The 27058-nt window shown below is 43.0% G+C and overlaps 1 protein-coding gene across 1 annotated transcript in view; it reads right to left on the bottom strand.

Annotated features, from left to right (window-relative positions):
• Positions 1-24235, bottom strand: part of Mtmr7 (myotubularin related protein 7) — an 81568-nt gene extending 57333 nt beyond the window's left edge. Inside the window, 1 exon segment of the mRNA XM_051169560.1 lies at positions 24128-24235. Within this exon segment, the coding sequence (XP_051025517.1) occupies positions 24128-24151 (24 nt within the window). The 5' untranslated portion in view covers positions 24152-24235.
• Between the last annotated feature and the right edge of the window lie 2823 nt (positions 24236-27058).

Below are 27058 nucleotides of genomic sequence, written 5' to 3' on the forward strand. Positions count from 1 at the left end.
TGATTAACGGATAGCACACCGGTGTTATTTACTTGGTGTCATTCTTCTCTCCCTTTGTGAGATGTAAAATTGTGATGCCTCTTATTACTGATGTCTGAGATTTGCTCAAACGCAGTAAATTTGTAGACTCTGACATTATATGAAATGTTGACGTCATGGGACTGGAAGAGGGTAGCCCTGCAGAGTATGTCACACGGGGAAAGAAGACATCTGAGGAAATAACTATGTTTAAAGTTCTCAGAGAGAACAGCGTGGAAAGTACACACAGGAACCGTCAGGTAGGATGCCGTTAAGTAATACATTTTACTGTCAGGAAGCAAAGCTGCTGTTGGGACACGAATAGGGCAGAACTCGAGTCTGTAACATGGTGGACACTAGTCCTCTAGGAAGATGAGGCTGGGTGGGTACTCGGAGACTGGAAGCTATACAAAGCTGCCAGAGGCATGAGCTCATAAGTGCTAAAGACGCAAAACCTCTGCTCACACGAAAGTGAGGGTATGATGAGACAGAGGCCGGAGGCAGTGCTAATCATCCAGACTCCACCTCAAAGACAGACAGCCAAGGACATTTTAAAGAACAGCATCTACTCTCTGCGAGGGGAATTCTGAGTGTTTGTGAGAAAGTTCCAAGAAACTGTGACCCCAGTTTCTTCAACAATTCAGAACTGTTCTTGAAATGTGCTTTCGAACTCCTCCAGGTGTACCGGGTAGGGGTGAGTTTACTTCAAGGGTTGTTATTCATAGGCCTCTGTGGAAAAACTTGTCTTAGCCCCATGGAGCTTGTCACTGTGACTGTGCACTCGACTTGGGTGACATTTCTTAACCCTCAAGAGTACAAATTGCCAGTGCTTGGAATGAAGTTGTCCATTGCTTGAGACTTACAGTCCGCCTCGGCAAACCATCTACTGCCCACAAGAGCCCAGTGCTTGTGACACAGGTGTTAACTGAATCCATTGGGAGGTGTTTGTGAGGCTGCTGGGGTCATACACTTTAAAGGACTAGAAAAGGTCACAGGGATCACAGAGCAGGACTTATTTATGATACTGATTCATGTAATGTTTCTAACAATCCTGCAGTGTGGAAGAAGTCATGCCTAGAAGCATAACCCAAGCACAAGCAGTGTTATCCTCTTAGCGTACTGTGGGAAACATCTCTGCCGCCTCGTCGGTAAGTGGTTTTTACTAGGTACAGAGGTGCTGGAGGAAAAATTCCCAGCAAAGCCGGTAGGAAGGAACCCAGCCTGTCTGCTTCACTGCAGCATCAACCCAGCCTTAGCCAAAACTGTCCAGACATACACGCCTTGATATTTTGGAGACCTGGAGTGCCATTAAGGAAGAGGGAGTTCCCATGTATAGCTGCATCAGGGAGTAAAGATGAATAATAGATGCTAAAACAACTGGAAATAGCTGAGAGAAGAAAGAAAGTCTAGACCTCATGGAAGCTGGCAGGCATTCTCAGGACAGCTTCAGATTTCCAAAGGACAGAGGTATTAAGTAACCCTGGAAACATCTCACATATTAGCCCCAACCCAAGCTGTCATGGTCCTTATAAAAATGACCAAAATAACCACCAGTGATAAAGGAAAAAAACAAAAAACAAACCCTTTGAGATGTGTTCTTGTATTGCACTGTGTACTATCACTTTGCATATCCGACCTCACTTAACCCTCTTGGGGTTCTGTAAACAACGTGATTTATTTAGGTAAAATTACACTGAAAAACTATATTCACAAACACCATCCAGACATTATTCTTTGAGATAAATCCAAAGACAGACACTTGGCAATCGTAAACAAGAGGCTGAACGCTGGCCCAGACAGACTTTCAGGATCCTCAGAACTAATAGAACAGCAAACAGTAAACATGTGATTGTACTCAACAAGCTGCTGGCATGCAGCACTGCCCTAGGTGCTAAGGAAAAACAAACTGGGTATGACAGCCAGAGTCCTCCAGCCATTACAGATTCAATGCGAAGGACTACAACAGTTTAACATCCCTTTGCATTCCCATCCCTTCTCTGCTGGGTCCAGGCTGAGGGGAATAAAGGGGTTTTGTTGTTGGTTTGTTTGTTTGTTTGTTTGAGCTTTTCTAAGACAGAGCTACAAAGCTTGCTGAGAACAGCAGGGCTCCAGCTCCCACTGCCAGTTCTGAAAGCAGACACCCTGGCTGCATAAGAGCATCCTTCCTCTTTCAATGGCTGCCTGGGAGTCAGGAGGTGGAGCATATAAATCACCAAGAGACAAGACCTCTCTCCAGCAATTCTCACCACGCTGCCATCTGCTAATCACACTCTAAGCGGATGTTGCTTTTCACCCTGCAGGTCAGATATGGGACTCGTGAACGTCCTGGGTTCCAGAATCATAAGACTACAGCTGTCCTGCAGGACAAGGAATTCACAGGTAGAGTTACCGTTCACTGAAAAGGATGGAAGAAGGACCAATAGCAGTGGCCACCAAGTACTCCTGGCAAAATACCAAGTCTTCGATGCTACATAAACTAGGCTAAAGGTCACTGTCAATCACACAGGGGAAGAGATCCAGAGACTTTTGAACAGAGAGAAATAAAAATGTCTGCAGCAGCCAAAACCTAAGACAAGTTTATGTTCTAATCTAAGAAAAGCAGCTAAGTAAATAGTTCACTATGCTAAATTTGGTATCGTGACATTTTCTGACTCTACCAACATGAAAAGAAAAGTATTCACAAGTCAAGAGGCCTAGGCTCTGGAGCTGGTTCTGAAATGGGACTGCTGAGCAGAGTCAGTTGAACTCTCTGCTTCTAACCTGCAGGAAGAACCTAAGGGTCCCTAACATCTCCCTCCACTCTAGGATGCTCTAGCTCTGCCTTGATGGTACTTTAGAGACTGCCCAGAACACAAGACGGCCACTGTAAAAAGTGTGCATGGTAGTCGCTGAGTATTGAAACTTCCATAAACTCATCCACGTGCCAACAGCAAACTTTTCCAGCTTTCTCAGGAAAGCAAGGTACGGCCTCTGCTACAGCAATACCTGACCCAGTGGAGAAGCTGCACCGCTCATCACAACTTCTTACACACAAAGTGAAGCCATGAACACCCCACACACAGCCACACACACCTTCCTAGTCTTCAGGCTGACCACCTCCCTCCCTTACAACCTTCTCGCATTTTCCTTTCTTGGTAAGTTAGGAAAAGACTGGCCAAATGCTAGAGGATTTGAAAGGTTTCCAAAGTTATTTCTACCTACCATAATTATAAGTTGGTTTTTAGTCTGAATTGATGGTCTTATTAAAAATAAAGCAAGGTCAGTAGAAAAGATGTGAGTTCAATCACAGGACTCTAATATTGTAAAACCAGGAAAGCATCAGGGATCAAAACTCCAACCTCCAGTTTCCTGGAAACTCCAATCAGACTCTATGCACATGTGAAAAGGCCTGATGAAGCTGGAGAAGTGACAAGCAGGTTGGCCAGCCATCTGAGACTCATCTGCTCTCTTGCTTGACAGGGCAACCCCCCATGTTCCCCATGTCCAATCTGAATGGCCTAACTTCCTGATTGTCCTGTGGTCCATGGCAATGTCTTGAGGTCTGCAATGGTGCATATCCCACCATGAGCTGGGAGGCTCTCCTACAACCAAGGAGAGATATTTCATGAGCCAAGTCTTAATACTTCCATCTTAGTATCTTTTCTTGTTGCTATGGTAGGAAATACTCTGACAAAAACAACTTAAAGAAAGGGTTCCTCCAGTTCACAGTTCCAGAGCACGTGATTCAGAGTGTTGGGAGCATCCGTGAGCTGGTCACATTGCGTGTACAGTCAAGAAACAGAGAGAGACAAATGCATGCCCGGCTTACTTTGTCTACTGTACACAATCCAGGATTTCCCTTCCCAGGAAATGGTTCTGCCCAGAAATGGCCCAGTGTTTATAAAATCATTAGATGCTCTTCCAGACAGCTGGAACTCAACTCCCAGCACCCACATGGCAGCTCACAACCATCACTCACTCTATCTAGTTCCGGAAGGATCCAACAACTTTTTGCGGCCTCTGTGGACACCAAGCATACATATGGTACACAGATATACATATAGGCAAAACACCCATATACATGAAAACATTTTGTAACTAAAAAGATGGGTCTCAACACATCAATTAGCCCCTCACAGCCATGCTCAGAGACCTGTCTCCAAGGGACTCTAGAGTCCGTCAGGTTGGCAATTAATAATCATCCACTAGTTGTGATGCTTAATTGGTCCAGATAACTGGAAATCCCAGAGTGGTTTTGTTTATGGAAGCTGTCACTATCTGCATAACAGCTGCTATGATGTTTCAGGTAGTCCAAAGCTGAATTATCAATAGTTCCACTCAGAGTAGTGAGACAGATGGGGTGAGTGAGAGAGATGGGGGAGAGAACGTAGAGATGGAGGGAGATGAAGAGGAGAGAGAGAGAGAGAGAGAGAGAGAGAGAGAGAGAAAGGAGTGCAACGAGCATGGTGTACTTCTCAGCGGTTCGCAACAACAGTAACCATTATTAAGTTAACCCATAACAGAGACTAACGTTTCACTTCTTCCTCTGCCTGAGCACTCACATCTATACTATAACACAGTTAGTTCCCTTGTTAAAGAAGTGGTACCCAAGATATACTCAATTATAGTTGGCAAAGCAGCACCCTGACACATAAGAAGAAGAACTGAAGCAAAAACAAATTCTTCAGACCATTCAGGATTGCTATAATCTTATAATTATGGGGAAGGGGAGGGTAAATTTTTCTAATTTAAAAAGGAAGCTCTTTTTTTTTCCTTCTTATATAAGATTGCATAACCAAAAAAAAAAAAAAAAGAGCAGTAATCACAAAGTTTCAAGGGTTTCCCAGTCTAGCCTTTTGGTAGAAAACTCATGAACATCAATCCTTTCCCCAAAGGCAGATTTAAACTGTTCAAAACTATAAAACCAATGAAAGTCTGTTCCCAGGACCATTTTATTCAAAGGTCAGCGACAGAAGAAGAACTAAAGGAAGGGCAAAAATCACAAAGCACAGTCCAAGGAAACACACGCCATGTAACCAAAAGAAGATTCTGCCCTTCAGGAAACCCTTAACGGCCTGCATGAGAAGGGCCTTTAAAAGCCAACTCTTGAAAATACACACTGCTGTGCAACTAAATTATTTCAAAAGCACAGTTAATAGGCATGGCACCTGCGAATGAACTCATTGAAAATTAGACAGCAGAGCCCTATCAGTTTAAGATTTTTGTCAAGGGTTGTGCAGGAGGAACAGCAAAACAGCTCCAGACCTCATGGAATGCGGCCCACTGGTTACCATAACCACGATGGGTGCCTCAGAAAGGTATAACCCGAGGTCTCCATGTCCTGAGGACTCCATGCTGTTATGGAGCACAGCTCTGCTTGCTGTCCTTGCAGTCACCACATCCCTCATAACATATGAATGAGCTGTATGAGAACTCTAAGGGGGCTTCCAGCCCCTCACTGGGCAGTGTATATGGCACTCACAGTAACAATGCCTGATCTCTTTCGAGCATTGCTGCTGGAGCAGATTAAAGATTCAACCATCATCCTTTTAAAGAATCTGCAGATGTACACTGCTGACAATGACCATTATTACCCTCAGAAAGAATTTGGGAAAGATAGTTTAGTAAGGTCAGGTTAAGATGCTTTTGTCAGTGGCTCTGATGCAGAAAATTTTAGCGAAAAATAAGTTGCTTAGCAAAGTTAGGTAAAGATGTTTTTTGCTATTGGCTCTAATGCAGAAAATCTTAGAGAATAATTTGAAGTAAAGAAAGAACAAGAACTTAACAGCAAAGCGAGGGACTCTTTGAGGTTGGTGTGACCAAGAACAATGGTCCATAGTAACAATGCTTGACATGATTCTTTCAATCTGGACCAGTGGCTGAGATGACAATTGATTTCCTTATTCTCTTTTTACCCTCAGCTTCCTGATATGATTTAATAAAAAATACTAATGAACAGATGCGTACCTTTAGGATTTAAAGTAGAAATGGCTGCTTATTTTTTATATAGTAGTTTAGACTTGTGGTTCTTTTAAGATTTTTTTATTATATTACTTTTTAAGATAACTGATTCCATCTTTGTAGTCACAAACTGCAGCCTGCCAATAAAAGAGAAACTGGCTGAGAAGTTACCTTGCTTGTTCATACTCTGTTAATACATAACAAATTGCTTAGTTACAAATGTATACCAGTTCTTGGGAATAACTTGTTTTTCACATTTGTTTCTCACCCATAATATGTAAAACATTTGATCATGTGAAAGTACTGAGGAACATGTTTTTCTTACGTAACTCATTGTAATCATTCACTTAAAGAATAATAGAATGTAACCACACTGTAAATTTTGTACTACTTGAAAGATGCTGGTAGAATATATAAAATGTGGGAAAATGAATAAAGTTGTTGGAACTCGCTCTACAAAGCTTGCTCCATACACTAGGATGTGTGTGTATGAACACGCATGTGTGCAAGGTTGTTGGAATCTGTTTCCTTCCACCCAAAATGTGAATGTGTGTACAAGTGCGTATGTATGTATGAATGTACATATGTGTGTGTATGCATGCATGTATGTATGTCTAGGAGTAAAGTTAGAGAAGTTTGTAGAAAAGCTTTTTGGAGTCCCTGTGTGTGTGCTCCTTTCCTCTCCTTCCCTTTCTTTTTTAGATGCTTTGCCACTACCAGTGGAAACCACCCCCCCAATAGGAACCAACAACTCTAGCCCACACTTACCATAGTAGGTCTAAGCCCATGCCAGAGAGCTATTTAATCCTGGCCCCTCAAGTTGCACTATTAATGGAAGCCACTGCTGGTAACAATCAGTTCCCGCCTGGGAAGTAGCCCTTGGAGAAAGTCTGCAGGGTGACCAGCCAGCCATAGCTCTGCACCCTGACTCAGTTTACCCTGTGGTATCATCGAAGTCGGTCTCCAATAATTTTTTTCAATTTATAAGCTTATTATTTAGTTATGCTAACTTGTTGAATGCCTATTGTGTGCCAGGGACCCAGACAGTTTATCAAAGGTTCCCAAAGAGTAAGTAGGCACAGATTATTTGACTCCATCTACCTCTGTTACAGACCTTCCACAAGAAAAAAGAATCTCATCCTCGCATAGTACAGACCAGAGAGAAGTTACTACATCATGTATCTACAAAGGTCACTGGTAACCCTGGCTTCGGGCTGGCAAGCGACTCAGGACATCCAGTCCTCCTATACCAACTTCTGGGCACATCCTCCCTGCGTGCCCTGGGTTCTCTGCTCCTGACCACTGCAGCAGCTCCAGCCTTACCATCAACCTCATCCAGGGACAGTGAAGTTATCAGACACTCCATCAGCACTGCAGTTCCCTGGGCCACATGATAACGCAATCTGAGAGCAAGGTTTGGTGGTGCAGGACACCCAATCTGCATACAAACTGAGCAAACATCTTCAGAGCCAAGGAGACCGACGACAATGAATCAGTACACACCTAACAGAAAAATCTTCCCCAACTTCTACTGAAACAGTCATCCATCTACGCACCACCATGGGGTCACTCTGAGCCATACGGGCTTCCCTCTGCTACTGCTGCTGGGCTTTCCACAATGCAGCCCTACCTCGTCTGCTCAACACATCCTTCCTTTCATGGATAGTCAAAGCCAAGCCTTTCAGCCTCTTCCTTTTCTAGCAAGAGCTATTTAGCCCAAGTTTTCAACTTCACCTCCTTAAACACAAACTTTTCTCTGGACAAGGCTGGGTCCATCAGCATTAGCTGAAGTAGGGGGCTTAGATTGGGAGAGTCCACACGCTGGTCAGAAGCAGACCTACAGTCTGGCGATTAGACAGACCCACACTAGACAGGAGAAATCCACCTCTGTAATCTTAATACGTTTTCCAAAACTCCCAGGAGAAGGGCAGAAAGGTACAGTCTGGCCTGGCTACATTCACAAAAGATGTTAAGATCTTGAATTTCATGCATGTTAGGATTCTTTTAGTGGATCACATTTCAAAGTAAATAAGCAACGCATTTCTCAGTTTGCTGGGAATTTTTAAGTCCTTCTAACACATGTGAAACTGGAACTGGATGCGCACATTTCTCAAGATTTGTGAGCTACATACACATTCTCAAATAATTGTGTAGTCATAGTCCATCTGTGAAAACAAGGAGTTGAGAATTTTTCTTTTAAAATGAGAGGAAAAATAAATAAATAAAACAGACCCCCATCCTCTGTATTAAAACTCTCCTACCTGACTTAGGTCAAAACAAGGAAAGTAGCTTGACAATTGTGAGTAGACTCGGATGTTTTACACACTAGCCGGGGCGCTGCTCAATCTAACTGTTTACTCACTAAGAGATCAGATTTGACTGACATTTAACCAAATTTTAAAATTCCTCTGAGGTAGATAATGAAGTTAAAATGGTGACACAGAGCAACGGCAGCTGAAGAAGCAAGGGTGCCGGGAACTCTGGGGAAAGGCAGGAGGAAGGCCCTGTGTGTGGCTGGGGGCTCACGCGGACATCCTGCCAGGAGCCCAGAAGCTGGCCCGCGTACACCGCCAACACTTGAGAGATTTACGTGGGGCTATAGGAGTTAATTTGCTAGGATGACCCTGGATACGTAGCCTCAAAGGAACATGTGCCGCTGAACAAAAGAACAGGCCCTGGATTTATTTCAGTGCCATCTTAAAATAACCTCAACCAAAAACACCATATTCTGCAAGCATAACTAAGAGAAAGAGATGTTAAATGTTAAAAAGAAAATAAATTAAGAACAGATGCTGGGCCTGATATAATTCAAATACTAAGTGTTTGGAGCAATCTATTAATGACAAATGGGTTAAAAAGAATAAAGTCATTTTTTTTTTTAAATTAAGTCGTTTTAAAAGAAAAAGACTGCTAGACTCAGGTGGTCTAAGTCTATCCCTGGAAACCCGAATGAGAGACAGAGTCCAGAGTCGATGCAAAAGCAAAGGAATTTTATTAAGCTGACAAGCCAGGGTCCACCAACCTCCGAGGAAATGGAAGACCTCGTTCTGTAAAAGCAGAGGATTTAAATACCCTTTACAGAAGCGAACTCAGCAACTGTGGTTAGGCTAACAATAGGTGACATTTTAGGTGAATGGGGGTCTGAGGTAGTAAATTCCAAGTAGGGAGGGATGGAGCCAGTAAAGAGGGCAGGGTGGAGATGGAGCCTAGGGGACCAACGCTATTGTTAAGATGGCTAGCCAAGCCAACTGGAATCTCACAAGACCTTGCAGTTAATCAGTACAGAATGCTAAGGGTTGTTTTATGATAATGATGCATTCTTCTAATAAATATTTCTACTTTTCTAAAATCTGTCTGAATTCAATATATTTCTGACAAGAGCATTAATTAGTCAATAAAAGACTAAATAAAATCTTTACTTACAAAGTTCTTTGGAAACTATGAAAAAAAATTTTTTTCCAAGGCCAACCTGAACCAAATGGAACTTACTGTGGTTCAAGGAGAAGAGACAGTCTCAGCACTGAAGGCAAGCCTTAGCCCCTCCCACCAGCTCCTAGAGATGGAAGAGTAGAGGCCATCCATTCAGAGGAAAGCCAGGCTGCACGTGTCTACACTCCAGGTGTACACCCATGCTGTAGTCCTGGTGCTGAAGCCCTGAAAGACAGACTGCACAATCATACCACGTTCTGTCCCTCCTCTTACAGTGGAGCCCTCAAGAGACGCACTGAGCCCTTTCTATGAAATGAGTGTAAAGCTAAACATCCCACAGGCACAAAAATAGGAGGCCTCTTCTGAGTTCCCCATCACAGTGTGGTGGCATGCTCAGCACATCCTAATAACCAGGCCCACCCATTAACACCTTCCTACTCAAGCACTCCACGTAGTGGCCATTCTATCCTTTAAGATGCTATGCTACCTCTGGTAATTGACACGTACTTTATACTGACCATGCACTGCCTTAATGCAGGCTATTCTTGCAGTGCTGCTTAGACTCTAACCTCAAGGAACGCACCAGTTACCTTGTGCTTCATCCTGCAGCACACACTTTCTGCAGACATTATTGGGTTCCTGAAGAACCAAACTGTAACAAGTGCAGCTCAACCACCCTCAACTGTAGGATCCCTGGGGATGGATATGACAATTTTTTTCATCTTTGCACACTGACACCTGGCAGATGTGCTAAAATACTTGTCTAATGGATGAAAATTAATAACACTTTGGTTAAAAACAAAGAATATGAGAGCTTGTAGGTAGAGCTGGGTATGATTAAGGAGAAGGTGCTTTTTACTGAATCTGAGTTTTCAGACAAGCTAAAGAGGACTATTCTATTATGGGCTACATTAGGAGTAGAGGGAACAAAGAACAAGAATAATAAATGAGAAGAGAACTCAAGTCCTATAGCTAAAACTAGACAATCCTGAAGGACGGTAATAAGAAACAAGGCCACTGAAAGGCCTTGACGCTGGACACAAAGCTACATGAAACCCTATTCTCCATTCATTCAACAGTCTGTGGGCTCCGCACCCTAGTGCCAGACAGTGTCTTGGATACTGAGGATACATAAACAGTCGAGGTAAAGTCCCTGCCTGCATTCTACTTGGGGATGTGTGGGCAAGAAACAGACACTACATTAGATGGCCAAATAAAACAACATGCATGCGCACTCACGTTTATGTTAGACCATCCAAGATCTGAGGGAGGAAACTAAAGCAGAGAAACACACTGGTGGAGACGGTGGTCTGCTCAGGAAACGCTTCTCTAGTAAAATGGTGAGCTGTTTCAAGAGCGAACCAATGAAGTGAGGCAGGACGCGGGTAAGGAACACTGTAAGAAGGGGGAAGAAAATACAGAGGCAGAGTAGCTATAAACACTCAGGCTGTGGGAATGGCTCCTCAGAGCAAGTCAAGGTGAGGAGGAACAGGAGGTGCCATAGGGTACAGAGACAGACCACGATATAAATTCACTTTTGACACTGAGTGTGGTGAAGAGCCACCAGAAAGATTACAGGGGAAAGGGAACAGGGCCTGGGAAAGAAAACGTCTAGAAATGAAAAGGTTTTCCATACAGAGACCTCAAATATGGTGTATAAAACAACTACAATATGCTTGTCTAATTCCAAATGACAATGTAAATTCCATGAAACTAGGCTGTCAGTCTTGTTAATCCAGCGGAGATCCAGGCCTTTGCACGGATCTACCATCCAGGAAGCATGCAAGTCAACAAACAAATGCATACACAGGCTCTTCAAGCCAGCTGCTTAGCTTAAAAGGCAGGATTCCCTTTCTTAAACCATCACTGCTCAAGCTGGTTGAACCGTATGTACCTCGAACATTCTAAATAACTTGTGCTTAGCAGGATGCCCAGAGGAATACAACTTTCTTTCTTTCATAGCTTGGCAATAAATTTATTTCTCCGGGAATCTGTGATAAGCGCATTTTAATAAGCAGAAATGAGGAGAAAAGTAAATATACAATTTTTATGAAGTTGTCATGGCCTGACACGAAGCTTTAAGTGAATGCTATTTTTAAGCTATTTTAAATGGCTGTGGGAGGAAGGGTTGGGTCTATGTCCTGGGAAGTACTCTTATTCCCAAAGGCTTCAACTAGCTGTCCACCAGGGGAAAGGGCACTAGAAAAAAAATTCTAAGTTTCGACTGTTCCTGGCCTAAGAAATATGGTACAAAATGAGCTGCTCGCAGGCCCTCTGAGTACAGAGCAAGAGCACAAAGCTGAGCCAGCACATGCGGTCACGGGATTTTGGGTGTCCGGTCAAGAGGTTTAATTTCATACATACTTTCACAGCTTGTCCTATTCAAAGTGGAAAAAGCAACAATAAAAATAAGTTTAAAGTCACGTCAGGATGAGAAAAACCTATGCAAATCTGATCTGTAAAATGAAGCATCCCAGACACTGCTGTGGCTGTAGAGATGGGCAGAAGCGATGAAAACTCATGTGACTCCACTGAGAAAAGACTAAAATTTACCAAGAAGTAAGGAAAGACAGCAAAGGCTGCCGGAGTTCCCTGTCTCCATCAGTCAAGCATGCAAATGCATCTATATACATAACAAGTGCTCAAACTGAATTCCTTTCCCGTGCAGAAAATGGTACTTTTCTTCACCACAGAGTTATGTCCTCCTTTTTCTCTTCCACCCATCCACTCCAAAAAGACCCTCCCTCAGGAATCTGGGCTTTACCACACAGGCCTTTCTGCAGAAGCTCCCTGAGCAAAACTGGATCCTTTCCTAAAATCTATGAGCTTGCAGAGATTAATGTTTTTATTGAGGAAGAACAAGCTCTGAAAGCATGGGTGTGAACTAGAGTTAGGTTACACAAAGTCACTCTTTGTAGATTGCCTCCAGGAGAGAAAATATTTAAACCCATTGTGAGCTGTGGAAGTGAGTGAGTGAGTCAAATTAAACAACTGGGTCGAGAAAATTTCTTTTATTCTCACATTGCATGGACGTTTTCTCAGCATACAAACCTGGCGTCAAACTTCTTTTGCAATGAGAGTAATAAAAACAATAAAAAGTGCTAAGAAATACCACCAGCCTTATTGTTAAGTGTTGCAAATATATTCTCTGTCTGGTCTGTAAAAGGCAAAGACTAGGAAGCCAAGTTTGGAGAGCTCTCAGGGACTCCTGGAGACCGTATACCTAGTGGTAGTCTGGACCACAGAAGGGCGCAAAGATTAAAGGAACAGACCTGAGTGGAGAAAGCCCACACATCTGTGCTGAAGCAGATTGGACCAAGCTGGGTCAGGACAGCTGCGATCCCACAGCCAAAGCCTTCTACCTCACACAACATACAAAGCTTGATTCCGAGTGGATTGGAAACCTAAACATCTAAGTTTCTGTGAGCTTATGTTAGACAAAATGGTTTACAGAGAACAAAGCAGCAGGGAAAGCACTAAGAAAACATAGTAATCTGGACTCCCATCAAAACTAAAAACTTTAATGTGTCAAAGGTCAACACCAAGAAAGAGAAAAGACATCTCATGGGATGGAAGACATCAGGGTCATGAGCACAATCTATGAAGATCACTTAGAGCTCACAAAGGAAAGGCAGACAACAAGCAAAAACAAGCAAATGGTTTAAACAGATATGTATCCAGATGAGATATAGTCAACACACATAAGAAAAGTAGTCAAGATAATTTATCTCTCAGGGAAGAGGGACCCACCCTCAGGAGGAACTGCTCCCTGCCCTTTACAGAGGAAGCAGTACAATTAAAATGATCATCTTTATTAGGAATGTAAAATGGTGCAGTATCTCTGAAAAACTTATGAGCCAAGAGACTCCTGATTATACACTCAAGAGATCTGGAAAACATGGGTTCCCAAGAACACTTGGACATAAATGTTTAAGGAAGCACTACTCATAAATGAAAAACTTAGAAATAACCCAACTACCCATCAATTAATAAATGGGCAAACAGCCTTGGATACACCCACAATACCATATTAACAGGCAATAGCTACTAGGTGTAGCTCAGGACATAGGCTCAAGCCTGCAACTAGGAAAACCGTGTGTGGAGGGGTGTGCTTGTAATGCCCGCACTGAGAAGGCATCAGCAGAAGGAAGTTCACGATCATTCTCTTAGCCAGTATATGCCAATTTGAGGCAGGAACCCTGTCTCAAAACAAGAATATTATTTAGCAATATATGCTAAAAAATTATATGACCCCTAAAACATTACACTAACTGAAAGAAGTTAGGCACAATTAATAACATATAATGCCATTTCTAGAAGATGTCCAGAAAAAGCAAATTTGTAAGACAGAAAGCAGAATAGACGATGTCTGTATCAAAGGGAGAGACAATGGGGGAAAATAACCGCTAACATACACAAAGTTTCATTTTGGGACATGCTTGGGTTTAAAACTGTTTGAAAATTAGGTTTCTGTACAGTCATTTTACCTGGAAGACATTACTGTCATGTATGAAGAATAATATAACTGACTCCCAGCCATCTGTCTTCTCAGAGTTCTCCCACAACATGCACACATGCCAACATAGTCACACAGTCTTTATCCAGCTACTTAAAAAGGTATTGGCAACTAGCTGCACTCTACACTATATAAACGAATAAAAATACAATTCAAGAATGAAGAATTTATTTAGCTCTATGACAGACCACGTGCCGTAAATAGTAAAGGCTGGCACAGGACAGCAAGACCTCATCCAAGTATTGCTAAACATATTAAAAGGGAGGATTTCAATAAACACGTATTCCTGTGCATGCACTGCGCGCGTGCGTGTGCGTGCGAGTGTGTGTGTGTCATATGAGGACATCAGACGCCCTCTTCCATCACTCTGTGCCTTATTCTCTTGAGATAGGGTCTAACACTGAACCAGGAACTGGTGATCCTGCTGTCTCACAATCCACCCCCAACCCCCACCCCCATCCCGCCCCACCCTCACTTGCAACCGGCCCCTGCGTTTCACATGGGAGCTTTGGATGGGATTCAGGGCCTCATGCTTGAGGCAGAGAACACTCACCACTGGGCCATCTCTCCAGCCTTAAGTGCGGAGGATTTTTGAGGAATGCCGGGCGTGGTGGTGCATGCCTATAACCCCAGCACTCAGGAGGCAGAGGCAGATGGATTTCTGTGAGTTCAAGGCCAGCCTGGTCTACAAAGCTGAGTCCAGTACAGCCAAGGCTACACGGAGAAATCCTGTCTCAAAAACAAAACAAAACAAAAAAACAAAAACAAGAACAAAAAAGAGGAACGTTTAATACATCTTCTGTGAGGACTTGCCTTTCTGAAAACGAAAGAAAATGTCACTTGTGACAGTTATACTTTTTTAAAGTGGATGGATTCATCTCAACAAATGAACCCACCTGGCCTCTGAGGCATGAGAGACCACGTGTGATTCCACAGAGTATCTACTCTGAAGCTGTGTAGAACAAAGGGAAACGCTGTGCATATCTAGATGAAAACACAATGTTGCACTGGCTCTTTTGGTAAAATCAAGTTGCAATATAAAGGAAAAGTGGCCATATGTTTAATCATACGAATGCAAATTGCTAACCATGTGCCCGGGTAGAGCTACAATCAGGCAGCGGGAGGCCTACCTAGCACCCAGCTCCCAAGCTGCCCTTTCACTTCATTCTCAAAACTACAATGAAAATTAGTGTACCTGTAAAGCATGTAAAATTTGGAGTCACATTCTGCCTCACTCTGAACCTCATTCTGCCTCTGTTAGCTGAAAGCCCTGTTTCATCTCAGTTTCCTTTGTTTTACAGTAGGGCTGACAATGGCATTCACCTGAAAGTGAGACTGATTTAAATCCACTAAGTGAGTATCACGTGGACAGCTGTAGAACAGCACTCAGTACAAAGGCCACAGTGCTCTACAGGGCGGCTGTCATCAGACTATTGAATTAGTGCACTTAGAAACAGCCACAAGATAAGCTAAATCTGACCAGTAAGCAAAGAAACATAAATCAACAAATCACATGCCACCAAGATTTAATTTTTAAAAATCTGCACAAATCAATAAATCACATGTCACCAAGGATTAATTTAAAAAAAAAAATCTGCTACACAAAATTCAAGAAGAAAATGTTTAAAAACAAAAACCTCTGCACAATGATTTTAAATATACTGATGTTTACTGTGGTTATTTATTAGTGACAAAATGGGGATAAATTAGATATTACATGTTTATCCTAAGAATGATTAAGTCCCTGAGACTTTTGACTGCTTACAACGTAACAAGCGACCTCCCAGGATTTCCTATAGATACAAGACTTCTGGATGAGAAACACAAGGCGTTGTTGTTCCCTGCACACCGTGAGCTCATGTTCACACCACGAGCTCACGTTCACACCACGGGCTCACGATCACACCACGGGCTCACGATCACACCACGAGCTCACGTTCACACCACGAGCTCACGATCACACCACGAGCTCACATTCACACCACGAGCTCACATTCACACCACAGGCTCACGATCACACCACGGGCTCACATTCACACCACGAGCTCACAATCACACCACCGGCTCCTCAGCCTGCCTCCTCACTGTGTCCAGGAGCCAATATCGAGCTGTCCACACAGTCAATGTACAGAGTAAGATCTGTGTCACAGTCAGGGAGCTTTCAAGCTCAGAATTTATAAAAGCATCAAGTCATATTAAGTAGGCTGCCAGCAAACTTGAGGAGCTTTTGCCTCCAAGGAAAACACTGTATTTCTAATGGTGGGGGAAGAATCAAGTCACTTAGATAGAAATGCCTTTCAGAAGAAAGAGAGATAGAGATAGAGAGAGAAAAACTAAGCTGTTCACTACACAGCACCCTTCAGATAGTGCAGAACCAAAGCATGAAATGCAAACTCCCAAGAGTACCGTCTCCCTAAATAACTCAGGGTTTAACCACAGACTATAATTATAGTCTACAAGGTTATTAAAAGCCATTTTTAGAAGAATATTCAATAAAAAAGAACATGCAAACAGAGAGGATGTAGACCCAATTATGTTTTAAATTTCATTTCTACTCAACACAAAGAAAAGGATGATATTATTATACATAGAGGTAGTTCCCCTACCCTCTCCCCGGGTGGTGAGGTTATCATTTTGTTCTCGTTCTGCTTTTCCAACTAACTGTCTGACATTACCTTGATACTTGGAAACAACAACTTTAAAAAATACAGACGTCACACCAAAACCATAATTGCCTCCCCCTCCCCCAAAAAAAGAAACAAACAAACAAACCAACTATGAACACCTGGGTCAATAACATTAAACCTCTTGTGTGTCAAATGATACTCACAAAGGCTGGAGATGCAGCTCGGGTGGGAGGCTGACACTGCACTACACTGACTTGGCTTGCACCTCCTGGCAATGCAAGAAGCCCTGGTTTGGATCCCCACTGGCCAGCATCACTTAAACCGGGCATGGTGGCATGTGCCCATCATCCCAGCATTTAGAAGGTGGAGCAGGTAAGATCAGATATTTAAGGTCATCTTGCCTACAGGGCAAGTTCAAGGCCAGCCTGAGATACACAGGACTGTCTCAAAGCCAAAAATGCAAAACAAAAATCACTATCAAAACAATGAAAGAACAGTCTCCAGAACGGGAGACAACACTGACAACTGAGACATCTGACTGGAAATGTATATCCAGAACTCTCACAACTCAACAAATAAAAAGATAAGAGGGGGACGGGAGGAAAGAGAGACTAGGAGAAGATGCATGGGCAGGAGGACATGACCACAGCAGGACACACATGTCCATGTAAACTTCACAGTGATATCCATTAGTGGGTACTATTAACATGCATTGTAACTTCAAAAAATTTTTTTCTTTAAAGAATCTGGGAAAAGACATTACCGTATTTTTCGGACTATAAGATGCAACTGACCATAAGACGCACCCAGTTTTTAGAGCAGTAAAACAAGAAAAACAGTTAAAACAGCGATTGGACCATAAGGCGCACCCTAATTCCCCCTCCCCCTACTTTTGGGGGAAAAGTGTGTCTTATTGTCTGAAAAAATATGGTAAAATTCAATTTCAAAATAAGCAATGAATTTAAATAGAGTTATCCAAAGAAAATACATAAATGGTTAATAAGCGCATGAGAAAACACTTAACACCTTTGGTCACTAGGGGATACAACTGGAAAAACACAGAAGAGAACCCACTTTACACCAACCAGGTCAGCACTTAATTCATGTGTTAAACACTTGGGCTCCTTCTGGCAGCACTATGTGGGGAGGTGCTGGGAACTTTAGAAGTGGGTCCTAAAAGGAAGCAGGTCACTGGGGGCATGGGTGTGAAGATTACACCCACTCAGACTCCTGTTTCCTATCCACCATGAGGAACCTCCTCTATCTCATGTGCCCACTGCCATGATGTTCAACCCAACCAAGCTAGGCCAAGCAATGACGAACCAAGCCCTCTGAAACTGTGAGCCAAAAGTAGCCCATCCTCTGATACGCTGTCATATTAACCAACACAGGAGACTAAAACAAAAAAGATAGCTAGTAGAAGTTGGTGAAGAAACAAAACCTGCAGTAGTAGACATTGTTGGTGGGGCGTATACGTGGTACAGCCACTTTAGACAATTTAGAAAAGTCCTTAACATGCTAAGCAAAGTTTCTAATAATTTAGCAATTCTACTCTTAGAGAAAAGAGATTCTTAAGAAAACTGAAACATGGGGATACATTAAACATCCATACACACAAGCTCATAGTGGAAGTATTTAACATTAGCCAGAAAGCAGTAACACTACATCTTGGGCAAATCTAGAAATCAAGTTTAAAAACCCACGGAGCCGTATTTCTAGAATTTCTAGAAAATTCACTAAATAAAAGAGAAAGCCCCAGTGCCAATGACACGATGATGATGGCAAAGAGAGAGAAGATCCCAAATCGCAACGTCGAACAGAGAACTGGCAAGTGAGATTACTATTCCCAAGAGGAGGATGCAGTCAAATTGGTCAGCTTGACATTAATTCTAGGCAAGATTCTAAAATTAGTTACTTAATGGAACTCTGTTTCAGCCTAAAAAAGGAAACCATCAGTCATCGGGAACATCAAGATTCCCTCAGTCACCATTTCAAGAGGCTGTACTTCCCTTCTTTCTCGGATGAACTATTTAGAGGAGTGACGGAGGATGGGCTAAAAGACCTAGTGAAGTTACAAAGGTCAAGGCCCTAAGAAATAAGCAAACAGCGTCAACTGCGAAGAAGGCATACACCCTAGCTTATCTTGGATGAGGAACAAGGTAAAAACTAAGCACAATATATAGTACATGGTACCAAACTGAGAGTACAAGAAGATGAATGTAAGGATCCAAAGCAAAAGGCTAAATTCAATGGAAAACAAGCAAACAACAAAAACAACAAGAAAAATGATTCATGTAAGTTCAAGATATTATGAACCAAAGCTAACCAGTGATTTCTCCGGACATGATGAACATGTTCTGGAACGGAATAACGATGAAGCTTGCACAACACTTCACTGTAATGGAAGTTTTGGTTTCTTCATGAACTCGGTTATGTTATGTAGATGGGTTTTTGTTTTAATCCCAAGTGTGGGATTTTAGTGTGGGCTTTAGTTTGTCCACCGCTGATAACTGTCTCATACAGGGTGTGGTCTTTGGCAGCTGGTAAAGGGGAGGGGAGGGGCGTGGTCTAGGACTTTGGGGAAGAAAAATAGGAGAGCCTGGAGGAAGTGTGACATGTAGCAGCAGTTGGGAGAGACCAGAGAGGGACAGTGTGGCAGCTTGGAGGTAGACGGAGAGAAACATTTCAACACAGCAGCTCAGAGGAAACAGCTTGCCACGTGTTTGCTGTTGATAGAGATTAGTACTGCCCAAAAGAATCCCAACCATCTGGGAGAAGCAAAGGGGTCTGCGCCTCTTCTCTCCACTAAATGTAATCACTGTGCACTACATATATATTTATATAGCATCTATGAGGACCAACAATACAATCAAGTTATAGGTATAATGCTTATGATACCTGGATTACTAACGTCTAGTCTAAAAAATGAAGTTCTGAACTAAAGAACTTCATTGCTTCATTTATCATTTATCATTTATCATTTATCATTGCTTCAGTTATCATGTATTTAATGCATGCCTACTTGGTACCAAGCATTGCGTGAAGTGTTGCGGATGAGGGGTGACTTCATCCATGAGACTCCCAGTTAAGAAAGGAAGCTTAACATTCAACAAATACCACTCAAATGAATGCAATAGTCATAATGAGGAACATAAAATAAAAACAAGTGGTTCTTTTAAAAACACACACACACACACACACACACACACACACACACACACACACGTGTGTGTGTTTAAGTTTAATTTAGATGAAGGGCATGGGCAATAGCCTGAGATTACATTTACATTGAAACTGTAAGAAATTTAGCCTGGTGAAGAAAAGATTAGCGTGGGTTGTTTCCCCATACTTCCTACAGTGGCATGACAGTGCACAAGTTCTGAGATACAAAAGGACCTGTCATACTTGATAAGCTTACCAAGGCCAGTGCCCTGGTCAGGAAATGATCACTAAATAAAACTGGGGGTGGGGGTAAGGGTAGGTAGGACAGGTCAGTTGCACAAAGCCCTAGAATCTCTGGGGATACTTGTTTTGTATCTAGGTTCAGAAAAAAAATTCACTCAAAAACTTTGACAAAGTAGGATGGCTGATTTCAATTGATTGACTAAGAACAAAACAAAACCCCTAGGACTTATTAATGAGGAACAGTTGGGGTGTGTCCATGTGAAGGTTTCCACAGAGTTTTAACCAAGGAGGAAAATGTCACCATGAGTATGGGCAGCACCAGCCCAAGGATTGGGATCCCAAACTAGATGAAAAATGGGAAAGAGGGGGAAATAACTCAGCCACGTCATTCTCCTTTCTCTGCCTTCTAGTGAGCACCAAGGACCAAGTCTTCCACCATCATGGCCTTCCCTCCATGATGGACTGTAACCCCTCAAACTGTGAGCCAAAGTAAACTGTGCCCACCTTGAGTTGCTTTTGCCGCGTATTTGGCGGCCGCTGTAAGAAAATTAAAACAAGTAATGTGTGACCATACTCTGTCGTAACAGAATTAGCCAGGAAAGAAGAAAACAGACCATGAGGAGGCTTTACAATAACGGCTCAGACTAAGGAGTGGGAGTCACAAGGAAGAGGAAGCATTTCAAGGTCTGTATTAGAGATGATCACATATTCCATTAATAACTCAAATTTACAGATGTGGAAGAGATGCCATTCTGAAGATTACTCGGCCAGACCCCAGTCAACCAAATGAAATCCTACCAACAATTCAAGCTGTTTCTAGGAACTTGGAAGCCTTTTGGTATAAGTATTACTTGAGATCAAGTAATTACTAAGCTTCCAAAAGCACAACTTCTCACTGGAGAGTTTTCTGGGTGGTAAAAGAAGGCCAACAGCGAAGCAGAAACCCCGATCTCCACTGTGAGGAGTACGAGTCATACTGAGTGGCCTCCTTCCACTCAGCTGCAAAGCTGCTTGTTCTTAAGAGTATTTTCTTCCTTGCGGGGGAATATTCTGCATTCTGTTTAGCAGAGCCTCGATTAAAAGCTTTAGTAAAGTGTACACACGGTGCACACACATAAGAAAAAGAAATATATACAAGGCACACCTAAGTATTCATATGTATCTTCTTCAACTGCCCTCCAGAGCATGGGCTGCGACAAATATTACAATTTTCATTGAGCAAATCAGTGACATATTGTCAACAAGGAAGCACCTACATATCATACATGCATTCACTTATCTGCCTCAAAACAAATCCATTTACATCCTGGTAAATACTGCACCAAACGAACAGTGGGTTGGTTAAGCAAACTTTGTATATAAAAACCCAAGACGTAAAACTATGAAATCAAGGAAGAACTCCCCGTTCCGTTTCCTGAGACTATAACAGAAGCATCAAGTATAAGCATGAATATGACAGCTAACAACCACACACAGGTGACAGAGTAGAAGTACCTGTACATCTTTCCTTCGGGCATATGCAACCTTCACTGTTTACAGTGTGTGTGTGAGTGTGTGTGTGTGTGTGTGTGTGTGTGTGTGTGTGTGTGGTGTATGCACCCCTAGAGGCTAGAGCTGGACACTGGGGGGCCCCTTCCATTGTTCTACCACTGTCCACCTTATTTTTGATACAGGGTCTCTCTAACGAAACCTGGAGCTTGCTGTTTTGACTAGACTGGCTGGCCGGTGAGCACTGGCAATCTTGTTTTCTCCACCCACCCCTCAGTGCTGGGGTTACAGGTGTGTGCCATCACACCCAGCTTTTACACGGATGCTGGGGATCAGGACTCAGCCCCCCCCATACTTGTGCAACAATCACTTTACTCCCTGAGCCATCTCCTGAGCACAACATATTCAACCTTTTGATGCTACTACCATGACTTCGTCATCTTGTATCTTGCAAATGAGTTATTTCATCTCATACTGTTTACTCTTTTGTGTTGGGCTAAATTCTCAACTACCCGTAGGCACATAGGCCCATGGCTATGGGTTGGACACCCCTGAACGGTGAAAGTTAATTTTGAACTTAAAAATGTTAAGACAAAGGATGCTATTTTTCTTCTCATGCAACTGTTCTCTTTCAGCAGCATCATGGTTTTCAGATTCTTTGAGGTCACAACCAATAGCTACTATGTAAATTTAAAGAATTGTGTGACAGCTGCCTCAAATGCTCCTGAGCATCAACTCAGTCTACGGTAACAGTCAACTCTGCTTTAAAAAAAAAAAAAAAAAAGGCTTTTCTCATCTTCTCATGGCAATACACACATAACACAGTGGGTAGAGAAACCCACAGGACTATGTAGTGACTCACACTCCATCAACTCCCCACTTTGCAAGCCTACGTCTCAGTCCTATAAGGCCATGCTCACAACTGGCACCCCATGCAGGATATGAGTTCCTTCCTGCGTGTATGGTACTCCATGCATTTCACCATGAGCATTATAAATAACTCTTAAATGCTTGTGGAATGAAACAGATAAACGAGTCTCATCTGCCTTCTCTGTGTAAGTTCAGAGTTTTGTTTGCTTTATTGCTACAACTTGTTCCTCTAAGGCTAGGGGACCTGTACCACAAAGACAACTCAGTGACTTCTCTATCCCAACCGCCAATTTCTTTCCATTTCTAGACAGAGGAATCTAACTTGAAGAACTACACTGCCTGTGCAGTGCTGATGAAAAGCAATTTAAAGAATGCTTTTCGTTGGTCAGGTTTAGATATATGGCTTTTTTTTCCCCCTGTGGTGAAACAGAGTAAGGTTCAGAAAACAACTTCACTCTAGCAAGTTCACACTAAGTAAGAGAAACTGCAAAGATTCCACCATCCGTGCTGTGGACATCAACGTAAGGCACTACCTGTTATAAAGGGCCTCTTCATAATGGTACAAGAACGCCCTTGACAAGAGACAAAGTGAAGCATCCATGGGTCAAATACATCATTCTCAAATAAATTATTTAATAGCACTTAAGCCCTGAAAGCCTTGGGCCACCTATCTTGTGGTTTATGGCACTGTCTTCTAAGTTTACAATTTCCTGGTTGTAAAGCAACAATTTAACTCCACAGTGCAACATCAATACAATTTAAATTTACCATTGAAACTGACGTTCTCCAGCAAGGTAGAAGACTGATTCTTCCACTAACATATTAAAGAGGCTTTTACTAAGAGGTATGGGCAACCATTTCAGAATGTAGGAATAAACTCTTGCTAGATAAACAGCAAAGTAACTACATTTATGTTCCCATGATATGATAATATCCCTGGGACCATGTGAGTTGTGTTCACTCAGATATAATTTTGACCTAAGTCTGTCAGGGGCCTAGATTTTAAATACAAGAAGATTCTGAAAATACTGTGGCAACAAGAGATAAACAACAGGATTTTTAAAAGTATCTCCTCCCAGGGTTTTCAAAAATCAGATAGGAACTTCGATCATTATTTTCACTCTAAATTACAAGAAAGAGTGTTAAGGTTTGGTACAATGGCCAAGGCTTATTTAACTGGATAATCGGGAAACAGTTCAGTAGCAAACGCCGTTGTGTTTAACACACACCCACAGACAAATCTGTACGCAGAATCTTTCTTCCTGATGAACCAAACAGTGGAAACAGAATAATACGCCATCATTCAGTTATACCAAGTATGGATCCTAGGCTCCGCGGAAGGTCCCTAGCAGCTCCCATCACAGAACGGTAAAGGATGCATCGAGTGAGTCTGATTCCGTAGTTTCAACAAGCTTCCAAGTTCATTCAAACCATCTGTTTATAATGCGCTTTCTTTGCACCTGCTGTTCAAGAGCTTGCTTCCCTTTCAACTGCTTAGAGCTACCGACACCTCTTTTCAATGAAAACTGTAAAAGCCTAGAACTAGGCAAGTAGAAAAACCGTTTATCAGCACCCTGATACTCAACAGACAATTGGGGCTCATTCCCTCCTGCCCATCCCGGCATCCACTGCGCACCCCCCAAGGACAAGAGGTTAGCTCCAGCTAGGCCTGTGAGCCAGCAAGAGAAAGACCGGCCTCGCAGGGCTCTGGGAGATGCTAGGACGCCGCTAGCTCCTCCCTTGCTCGCGGTCCAGCTCTAGCCAGGGCGGTCCAGCTCCGGCCAGGGCAACCCGGTGCGCTTAGCATCCCTCCCTCCTCGCCCGAGCCACCAACCTTGGGCGTGCGGATATGCTCCATGGCGGGCCCGCGTCTGCAGGGTCCCCCGCAGGCGCGGCCTCACGCACCTGCGCGCGCGTGCGGCGCAATGGGAAGGGCGGGGAGGGGGCTTCGGCGGGAGCGGGCGTGGGCGGGCCACAGGCTTGACTCCGCCTCCAGGTGCGCCGGGATGCGCGCGCCCTTGGGCGCCTGCGCGGACCTCAGAGCGTGGCTCTGCGCCTGCTCCTACCTGCGGGTCTCACCCTTGGACTTTGCTTTCCCTCCCGCCTCGCCTCCCAGGCCCAGGGGGATCTCTCTGCCCAAGCCGCTATGTGTATTTCAAGATGGGCATTCTCAAGCCGGTCTTGGTGGCGCTTGTCTGTAATCCCAGTCACTCAGGAGTCTGAGGCACAAGCTTGGAACCAGCAAGAGAGAGACATCCCAAACAAAAAAACAAAACAAACAAAACCAAAGAGGGGCAGCCAGCATAATATGTTAATACTATGACACTGCTGTTTCCTTAGGCACAAAGAGGGCCTTACATTGGGTGTGGCTTCTTGGAGAGATGCGAATGAGTAAAGGCAGCTTTACACCCTCATTGGCTGCATATTCCAGAGCATCCCAGGATAGGTGGCGTTTCAGCGTGGTGCTAGGTGGAAAAAATGACTGCACAAGCACCTTGATGCTAGTGGGTTCTGGCTGGGTTCTGGCTGTATTCTGGCACACGCTCAGCTAGCAGAGTATTTGGAATGAAAATGAGATTAATACCAACACTGTTTGTGCCTTAATAAGTTTGCTGTCAAGTCAAGACATCTCACATCTCCAAGCGACTTCACTGTTGGAACTCTCTTTAGTAGGGATGTGAAAGCCCTTTTTACCCTGTGCTAAGTACACATTGGCCCTCGTTACCTAGCTCTAACTAAACAGAAGCTAGAGACACAAAGCCTCCATTATGAGGTACCTTTAAGCTTCCGAGAGGAGCTAAAGACTTAAAAAACAAAACATCAGTAACCACAGGACCGTTCCACTACTTACAATACTGCTGTATGTCCCTCAGGCTCACAGCTTTCAGTACTCACCAACAAGTAGAACAGAAGAGACCAAAAGTTTCTGGTTTTGTTCGGTAGAAGGAAGCTTAAAGTAGCAAGGTGAAGGAACAATGTATATTATTGAATTGCCTAATTTCAGTATGTCTCTATTCATGAAATGCCTAAAGTTCATCCTGCACAGGGGATAAAGATGAATAATCATCTACTGAAGAGACACTGTCATTATTTAAACAATTCATACTCAGAGTATCACAGCAGATGCTAAAAGATTGATAGATTACGCAGATGAGAATACTAAGTTAGAAATGTGATATTGTTAACACCATGCAAGTGTCAGTAAATCCACTAAGATGCTCTCAAAGCATATGAAAATGCCTAAGGAACCCCCCCCCCCCACAAAAAAATAATTTGTACTTCAACCCTTTTTGCTATTACTTACAAAAAACTCAGTGGATATAATTAGAATTGGATACTTAGTTCTTAAAGTTTGATGTTGCTGGAAGGATTTTTATATACAAATGATATAAACTGGGGACTTTTCCCAATGCCCTGTGAACTTCAGTGGCCTGAAGAGATTTGGAAACACGCCAAACACTTATAAGTCTTTCTGGAATAGTTAGATTTCTCCCAGGACAACTCAAATTTCTGATCTGCCAGTGATACCAAAAAGTGTTTCCTTGGGGACTAGTGTGACTAATGGTAGAACATTCAATAAAACCCAAGTCAACACTGTAGGCTCTGACCCTTTACAAACCTACTTTATTTGAGGTTCTTTAATGCTTACACCTCCCTTCCGACCCACCTACCGTAGATTGGAGAGAAAAGAGGTTAATGGGAACAGGAAGAGTAGACCTTTTTGGACTCAGTTCATGGGACCGATTACCCTGGCGTAGCCGGCAGGATTTCAACAGACCAGTGATTCAACCAAAGTTGCTGCTAGAACGTGGAACAGCAGACTGAACCCGGAGCCCCAAAGCAAAGCATTCTCTGGAGCAGTTCTCTCTAGGAGAGTCTCAAAGTGGAATGATGAACAGCCAAACAATAATATGTACGTATGTATGTATGTGTGTGTGTATATATATATATATATATATATATTCTCATAGAGTCTGTACTAAGATGTGTTTCAGCTGAAAAAAACCAAGCCCACACTTGGGATCAAAATAAAAACATGTGTACATCCACTACACAGCACTATTAGACCCTAATAGCCCATGCAACATGTAGAAGATTGCACATGTCTCCAAACAGGTCCAGATAGAAAATGTTATTAGGCACCAATAGGAGAAGGTCAGAGATACATTTGGGGGTTTTGTCTTGTCGGGAAAAAAATGACATTCCCACCCTCATGGTTAAAATAAAGTTGATAGTGTGGACTATCATGTCTTCTTTGGCTTGTCCTGTACCAAAGATATAGAGAAAAAACACGCAGTGGACTGTAGACAGCTCTGTCCTTTTTCCAGAAACCAGAAGGGAAACATCAGGGCAGCCAAAAAGAGCACTTAACTCTGTGAGGAGGCAGGATTTATTTTTAAATTCTCTCTCTCTCTCTCTCTCTCTCTCTCTCTCTCTCTCTCTCTCTCTCTCTGTTCTCTCTCCAGGAAGACGCAGGGCTTAAGCCAAATCTGTGTCCTCAGACAACTTGGATCACTTATTCATTTTCACTTCCATCCCTTCAATCACTACTTTAATACATGCCATTTCCCTCTTGGTATTTCCAGCCCTGAATTCTCTCCTTCAATATACAGTTCTATTTGCCTCCTCATTGCGAGCCCCTTGGATGTCCTTTGCAGGCTGGAGCATAGCTCAGTTGGTAAAGTGCTTGCCACATTACAGGAGGGCCTGAGTTTGGATAGAGCTTATATAAAAGTATGATGAAAGAAATGCTTGCTATCTCAGC

This window comes from Acomys russatus, chromosome 27 (genome assembly GCF_903995435.1).
Source record: "Acomys russatus chromosome 27, mAcoRus1.1, whole genome shotgun sequence".
NCBI lineage: Eukaryota > Metazoa > Chordata > Mammalia > Rodentia > Muridae > Acomys > Acomys russatus.